Consider the following 8,216-nt stretch of genomic DNA (forward strand, 5'->3'; position numbering starts at 1 on the left):
CTGATATTACAATAACGAAAGCTATCCATTAAAATTATGCATAAAGATTAGTGATGGCTTCCCGAAAAAAAAGAGGGGTTGGCTTGGAAATAGTCAAGGCACATCTGGATAAGACTGTGCTTATCTAAAAGTTTTCCACACAGACGGGGGTGAACATATAAATGTGTGAGACAGTACTTTGAAAAGTGCTACAGGTATGTAGGTGAGTATTGGTGAAAATGACTCGATAAGTATGAGCGAGTGCACACATAAAAAATTGGTTAGCATGAGCAAGTGTCTCACAATCTGTTTCTGAATACTAAGTAATGGTGTCAGAGAAATCTTACCAAGCTGGTCGGGCAGGACCACTGTGGCGCTGTCAAAGAACGCAGCAGCAGTGCTGCATCCTGAAGATAATGCAGAAGCAATGCTATTGCAAATCAGTTCTGCGAAAATTCGTGAACTAGAGGAAGCTTCATGAAAGTAAAAAAAATGCCATGCATCCAACAGTAGCATGAAGCACCAGAGGAAATTTGTAGCTTTCTGCTGCTGTAGGGAGGAGGACAATTTTTTCACTTTCAACAATAATTGAGACAGAACAACAGTCACACACGAGGATGGCAAAAAAGAAAAAAACTGGCCCTGTATATGAAGTATTGTCATACTCGAAGGCTGCAAAGCTCTGGACCCATTGACACCAGATAACCTGTCACTAGGCTCTGCAATGACAACAGACCGACAAGTCTTTGTATATTACTTTCATACATTACAAAGTAAAGATGTCAATGGAGCAACTAGCAATGCCATGCCTGCTTAACTTCTTATGGACTTTGAACAAGTAACCCACTCCACAGCAAACTTTCTCATTGCCTTGAACAGCATTCACAAAGTTCTTCTCCTGCCTTGTCCCATAATCGAGCCAAGAGCTCATGATATGTTAATGTTACAAGCTCCACCACCTTTTTCTTCCCTTTCTTCTGCATGGAGTATTTCCAAATTTGCTGGGGTGCATTTCACAGAAAACCCGTGGTGTTCTGCAAACTTGTGCACTGCGGACAAACCCATGGTGAGCAAGAGCTGTGCTGACGGCTAATTGGGTGTAGCGCAAACCTTTGCTTGAATTTGCACCTGCTTTAGGCACATGCCTATGTACTATTTTCTAGACATGATCATCACGTGTACACATTTGTTCGTATTGTCTAAACCTGGAGCTCCTTGTGAGCGATTTACTGACGAGAAAATGTGTTTATCGGTAAATATGTACTACAGGCCCAATTTGGCCGGCCACTGCATCAGGCAATGCCTGACGCAAGCACATAGCATCTACGGTCATGTTGGCGCTTTCAACAGGACCTTCTTCCGATGGGTTGATTAATGGGGTTCAACACCTCAAAGCGACACTGGAGCTATGAGAGATGTCATCGTGGAGGACTCTGGATTATTTTGGCCACATCAGTTCTTTAATGTGCACCTAAATCTAAACACCATGGGTGTGCTTGCATTTCGCCCTTTCAAAATGAAGCTGCCATGCCCAGGAATCGAACTATCAACCACATGCTTAACAGCACAATGCCAAAGTCGATAAGCCACCACGACGGGTATCATGTTAACTACACACTTACTTTGGACACTCCTGGACACAGCGCGGCACTAATTTACGGGCCTGAAGTACCTCATTAATCAGTAAAAGAGAATCGCGCAAACCAGGACGACCACAAAATGAGGGACACAGACAGAAGTGCTACTAACAACTACGTTTATTCTCCCGCCCCAACGCACATATATACACCATGGCCACACATGCACAAATGTAATCAAAATGAACGCATCAAGTACGCCAGGCAGTTGTTAACAGATATGTGAGTTTAAAATACGACACTCTGCAGCTCAAATAGATAAGGATGTCACTGAGACAGTCATCTGCTTTTTATCTTTATTTGATAAGCTTCTAGCACTAATCGCGCGTGCTCGCTTTTGCTTCGCCCCAGAATGAAGGTCTCATCAAAGCGCGGTGCACAACGGCGGCACATATTCAAATCGGATGCAATATGTGCCTCTTTGTCAGCATTACTGTTTGCTTTTCTGGCATGTTCCCTCAGTCGCTCGTTGATGCATCACCCGGTCAGACTAATGTACGTCTTTGCACATGATAAAGGTAGGGCGGAAACCACTCCCATTGCATAGGGAACGTACGATATCCCATGCCTAATTTAGGAGCCTCGCCTGTTATCACTGAATGTCCGGGCCTAGTTTTGCGAGCTTATTCAGAGCAGAAAAATCTAGAGGGACGCCGTGCCTACTTGCGACCTTTTTAATGTTGTGGGAAACCTTATGTATATAAGGCACCACCGCAGGTCATAACGCTTCACGTTCTGTCGTCGACCTCGTACTCGGCTTTCTGATTTTCAACCTTTGTAACAGATTTTCGGCTATAGCTGTCAATAGTCTCACAGGGAACCCTGCTGCCGAAAGCCGGCGAACCTGATTATCAAACTTGCCTGCATTTTATGCACACACGATTATTGAGAGCTAATTATATGCATTGGGATGCTATACTTCTTTTGACAATTCTTGAATGCTCTGATTTGAAAAACAAAAGGTCCTTTTGTGCCCGAAGAAGGCAAACCCAACAAACATGTCGTTGACAGCACTTTAGGCTAAGATCAAGGAACTGCAAATGATTACGTGGCGTAAATCATGGGTAAATCTTAGCCCTTGACAAGATTGAATAAAAAGACTTAAAACCTCATTAACTGTATCCAGGTAGGAGGAGTCACACGCTAAAACACTAAAAGTCGTCGACGTATCTATAAAGCTTTAAAACCCTTCCCTCTTTAATTGTGCACCATGCTTTCATGAGACCTTCATTTTGGGGCGAAGCATAAGCGAGCAAGTGCGATTAGTGCTTAAGCTGATCACACAAAGAAAAAAGCAGATGACTGTGCCATTCATCTGCTTACGAAGTATGAAAAAAATGGCTGTGGCTTAGCTAAGGTTAAGGCCAGGATGCGAAGCATACTTGCCTTTATTATAGTTGTTTAACCACTGTTTAGCCTGGTGTACTGCTGTTGCTTGGCTATATTTGGTTCGGCTAGACGAAGAAACAACTCATGCAGGCGAGCGCACGAGCTGAGACCCGGCTATGTAGCTACGCGGCCGCAAGCGAGCGCATGAGTTGTGCCTCCGAATGGGAGCGCGGGGAGGCGTTCCAGACAACCGGAGTGGCCCCCGCGAGAGACGCGCACCCATCATTGCGCCGGGGAGGCGTTCCTGACAACACACCACGCTTCTGCTGGAGACCCGCGCCCATTGGCGTGCCGAGGAGGTGTTTTGCAGCTGTTATGACGTGATATGGTAGCTACGCGGCCGTCGGCGGCGCAGCAAGGAAGAGCGCGGTTGTGCGGCTAGTATGCTTCGCATAAAAAAAATTACCGACGATTACGTTACTTCCTAATGCGAAATTTGAGCGCAGCAAATAAGCTGTTTCACGTTTTCGATAGATTGAGCCGCCGCCACCGATCTGGCTCTCTGATTGCCACCGCACAGGGGTTGCATTGGAGGAGGAGCGAAGAAAGGAATTAAGTTCGAGCCGGCGCTTTGACAACCGGAGACTCGCAGGAAGAGGGGGGAGGGGGGCGGCGTGTACACCCAGCGGCAAACGATGGGGGCAGAAGCGCGCGCAGCAAGCGGACAACACGATAAAGGGAGGAGGGAAGAGATAGCAGCGACTGACTGATGCCGCTGACGCCGATAGTGAGTCAACCCCAGCTGCGGAGTTGGTTTCAGGGACAACGCCGCCGATGCCGACACAAACAATATGATACCCTCGCTTCCGCAGCGCTAAGAACCAGGTCTAGCCGTGGGAAGGTGGTCACGAATTCGTCGACGTGCCGGGGCCTACGTGAAATAACCGGCGCGTCGGCAACTGAAGAGCACCCTATCCGCCACACAAGAACAGGGGGGGGGGGACCCTTTCCTCCTCTTTCTGCATGGCGGCGACGGTGTTCTATGCAGTCACGTTATCTTGACTATCAGTCGGTCGCTGCTAGCGCTGGGGGGATGAAAGGGGGGCGGAGCGGGTTACGAGGCCGACAACGCCGACGACGACGCGAAACCCAGGAACGGACGCCAAAGAGCTGCGCTCTAAAAAGCCACGTTACGGAGCTCTTCTGCAGTGGTATCGTGCTGCCGCCGAGCGTGCGTCTGGTGAACAAAGTCGGCTCCCGTAGGATAACGGCGAAAATGCATGCTCCTAGCCTAGCGCTGCCGATGTGATAACTCCCTGCCGCTTCCTCGTCGCCAGTCACGATGTAGCCGACCTTTTACACCGAACGCACGCTTGAGAGAGGGTGCGATCGCGCAAACAGCTCGCTTTTCCGTTCGTTCGGTCTGGCTGCGACGTCACAAAGTAGGCCGTCCGCAAGATTTGTGAGAACGGGAGGGGGAGCACAGCCAATAAACGAGCGAGCCCAGCCCCGGAAGTTTGCGTCACCAGTTTGAGCTTCGATCGGGGACGATACATTAAGTGCAGAATGTTTGTGATGCTTTAATAATTAAACACGTAATATAAGAAAAAAATTCTTACTGTTGCAACATATAATCTGCCTCGGAAATCTCATGCGAGAGCAGAAAACTAATTTAAGCGGCATATATTTTGGTTTAGTCCGCTAGGTGGTATCGCACACGCCAAAACAAATTGGCGGGAGCGCGCAGTTCAATTGCAAAATCGCTGTTCGTCGGTTGCAAAAAAAAAATGTCGTCCCACAAGAACGTCAGGCTTGGCCCTCACGTGTCGCCACACCAACGTGAACTGTTGGTGGCGTTCATGGAGGGCCATCCCTACCTTGTGCGGGCATCGTGCGCACTCACACAGGAGTGCACGGTGGAGCGGAGGCGGCAGCTTTGGAGTGAGCTCGCCGCCCTGCTGAACACAGAGGGCCTGGCCGCCAAGACAGCCGAACAGTGGCAGGTGTTTTGGCGGAAGGAAGTATTTCTTTCCCGCCGAGGTGCCGCCGCAGCTTCCGCAAGGTAAAGGTGAGTGCGAGGAGCGGTTCTGTTGCTCGCGATATTTACAATGCTGTCCGTAATTGCAGCGGCACGGGTGGTGGCCGTCTGCCCGGCCTTCGTGGCCGTGTCATCGCCTTAGTGGGCACCTCCACGGTGACCGGAGTGTGCGAGGCCTTCTACCAACCGCTCGACGAGGTAAGCCATTGACAAATGCACCAAAAAACGGGAGGACGCGGCAGTAATTTACAGTAGTTGCGCCGTGTATACTGCATCGCGTAAGCAGTGTTATACCCCAGTCACGCAGGCCGCTTCATTCGCGATCGCGCCCAGTTTAGATAGAATTTCTCGACAGCCACTGGCTCCTTTCTTCGTTCCGCGAAGGGAGGCAATAGAAATAGAGAAATTTTGCCCCGATCGGGATCGATTCAGATCAAAAGTGCCTGCGTGACACTGGTATAACAGATATAGTTTTTTTTTTTCCTTTATGTGCCTGTGTTTGCTGCTGGCATGCACAAGATGGTTTACTACTGGGATTTCAAGAGATTTTTTTCTGCTGTCATAACTCTGCGTTAGTGCATATTGGGAGGAGCAGATTACGCAAACTTGACAAAACTGCTTCTTCGCATCTTATACATAATGCAGCCCGCCATGGAGGTGACCGTACAATCTGTGGGCACCACCGCTGGAACAAGTGGCCTTTCACGTGAAGGTAAGCTTTTGCTCTTCCCTGTTGCCTTCCTGTTTGTGGAATCTGTTTCGTATATAAGGAACGCAAACTATTTCTACTCTAACCGTTGAGTGAATGTACCCTATATAACCAATATAGGAGCACTGCAGCAGCCAGGAGTGGTCCCTGTTGAGCCACTGCCCCGAAGCCCTCCAGCCACTGCACAGCCTGCAGCTGGCCCTGGCGGAGTGAGAACCAGTAAGTGAAAAGGAAATATCCTGCAATGTCACAGCTTGAATGCACTGGACGTAATGTAGTTGTGTGTTTAGTTCATTAAAAAGTGGTACTTTTTCCAGGCTACCAGCCCCGGGTGCAGCGCCGGTCTCGAGGCCCTCGCCGGTTGTCCCACCGGGACGCCTTGGTCGAACGGCTCGCGGATGACTACGCCAGAACCGTCGCACAGAACGACGAGACAAACGAAGTGCGTGTGCCCTTGCCTGCTTTATATGGTGGAGCGTAATAGAATGACAGTAGACAGGTGTAACATTTTTCTAGCAATTTGATGAGCTGCACAGGTCACTAACTCACATACATGGCTAACACGTGTTTCAATAGCTGAACTGAAAAAAAAAGACTAAAGGAGACGGACGAGAACATCATCATACATTACGTACATGGTCATAAACACGGTCACTTGCAATCATTAACACAATGTAACAGCTTCAAACACAGTAATCACTGCCATTAGCATTTCTGCAACAGGCAATAACTGGGTGGACTAGACAACAGGGACACTTGCAATCAATCACACAATAACAGCTTCATACATTCCTATTTCCACTAAAGCTCTTTCTTTTGAGCAGTTTCATAAACATGGCAAGTTGCCTGTAATTAAATCACTCGTTTTAAAACACTGCCTCATATGACTTACTCGTTTCAAACCTTGGCCGCCCACTTTCAAGTATTAGCTAATGAATTTTTCCGCATATGCTGTAATTGCACCACACACATCGGATTGCGCATGCTGATTGTGATAGTTGTCCCCCATCACACAAAAATATTCATGTCTGAAACATTATTACCAAGGCAGCGGGGTAAATTGAGTGGCATATGTAAAACACCTAAAATGCTCTGGGCCCTTCATCTTCATAATTATTTGCAAAGGCGGTAGCTAACTCACAGTTCAAATTTAGCTTGCACATCGCCGTAAAGTTTCCTTTATTTTGACGCACTTAGAAACACTATAGCTTGCATAGTTCATTGAGGACGATGGAGAACACAAACCTCAATAAACTATTGAAACATAAAAAAAGGAGAACACTGTTGATTAATGCGTTGCAATGGTTGTAATTAAGGCAGTAAGAGGAAAACTTTGCCACACAATATACTCAGGACTGTGGCTATTTCCACAAAGTTTGAAGTTGCTAACTTGTTCTGGAAGGCTGGGAAACATCACATATAATGGCAGTGCGACAGCTTGCAATGCTTGAATAACAATTTATATACAGGGTCCAATACATGCTTTTGCAACAAAATGCAACATAGGGCCTAGCATTCTTTGCTACAGTGATACATGTCAAGGTCGCTTGCTCATTTGCAATCCCAAACTTATTGCTATGCCATCTGTTAACTTTCCGGCGGCTCGACAGCATAAAAGTACATATGGTATTGATATTTCTTTGCACAACTACATGAAAAGCAACAACAAAAAACAGATACAATGGTGCAGACAGACAACAATATAGAAAGTTTTTGTCCTTGTCCCCATAACTAATGAACATATGGTAATCTGAATGAGCATACATGCAGTTGAGCGCCTTTATACCTAAAGTGCTTGGGACCACCAAAATCATCCGTTTTACAGCTCACTTTGTAAACATTGTGCACAGCACGCCTCACACTAGGAACCGACCGAACATAATTACTCTATCGTTATGCAGGTCACTTTGCTGTAGAGGTGCTTGACCGATTGTGCGGAAATGGATGCTGATGTAATGATTTCTTTATAGCTCCTTCATGGTATCCGCCAGGGCGTAGACCGGCTGGCTGCAGCTACTGAGCGGGTCGTGGCTGCTGTGGAGCGGCAGGCTGACCAAGTAGCGGAGGCACTGCGGCCAGTGGGGCAGCTTTCGCAGCTCTTGGGCCAGCTAATGCAGGAGGCAGTAGCTGCAAGGAGGGAATAGACAATTTGAAGTTTTACTATTTATTACTTGTATTTTTTTGTATTACTCATTATTATTCGTTCATTATTATTCGTTCATTATAACTTTCATCTTGTTTTGTACATTTAAATATTTTTTTAGTGATCTCTAAGCTTTGAGATGTTACTCGAAGGTAGCAGAAATTAAATAGTTACCTTATTTCTGTTATGTGCACAAGAAATTGCATACTATTTTTGTAACTTTATCGTGTGTATGTTTTAGCATTTTTTAGCAAGTATCATTAATATATTTCGGGTGTGTCAGTCATATGAGTTAGGTGGCAGTCATGCTAGCGTTGCTCTTTCTGTACTCTGTGTTGTTGCACTGAGGTCCAATTTTTTTTCTTGCAAGGTTCCATATCC

General features: G+C 46.9%; 1 protein-coding gene across 1 annotated transcript; it reads left to right on the plus strand.

The window, feature by feature from the left end:
• Positions 1-4,880: 4,880 nt before the first annotated feature.
• LOC135914124 (uncharacterized) lies at positions 4,881-7,868 on the plus strand. Its single transcript, XM_070528906.1, has 6 exons — positions 4,881-5,013; positions 5,073-5,181; positions 5,629-5,695; positions 5,813-5,911; positions 6,010-6,134; positions 7,663-7,868. Exons 3-6 carry the CDS (start codon positions 5,635-5,637, stop codon positions 7,834-7,836), a joined length of 459 nt encoding a protein of 152 aa, XP_070385007.1. The 5' UTR covers positions 4,881-5,013; positions 5,073-5,181; positions 5,629-5,634; the 3' UTR covers positions 7,837-7,868.
• The last annotated feature ends 348 nt before the right edge of the window (positions 7,869-8,216 follow it).

Source organism: Dermacentor albipictus, unplaced genomic scaffold, assembly GCF_038994185.2.
Source record: "Dermacentor albipictus isolate Rhodes 1998 colony unplaced genomic scaffold, USDA_Dalb.pri_finalv2 scaffold_15, whole genome shotgun sequence".
Lineage (NCBI taxonomy): Eukaryota > Metazoa > Arthropoda > Arachnida > Ixodida > Ixodidae > Dermacentor > Dermacentor albipictus.

Bases quoted from the DNA above. Each gene is read 5' to 3' on its own strand.
- LOC135914124 (XM_070528906.1), top strand. From the start codon at position 5,635: ATGGAGGTGACCGTACAATCTGTGGGCACCACCGCTGGAACAAGTGGC. The intron at 5,696-5,812 runs GTAAGCTTTTGC...TAACCAATATAG, and splicing joins AAGTGGCCTTTCACGTGAAG to GAGCACTGCAGCAGCCAGGA. The intron at 6,135-7,662 runs GTGCGTGTGCCC...ATTTCTTTATAG, and splicing joins AGAACGACGAGACAAACGAA to CTCCTTCATGGTATCCGCCA.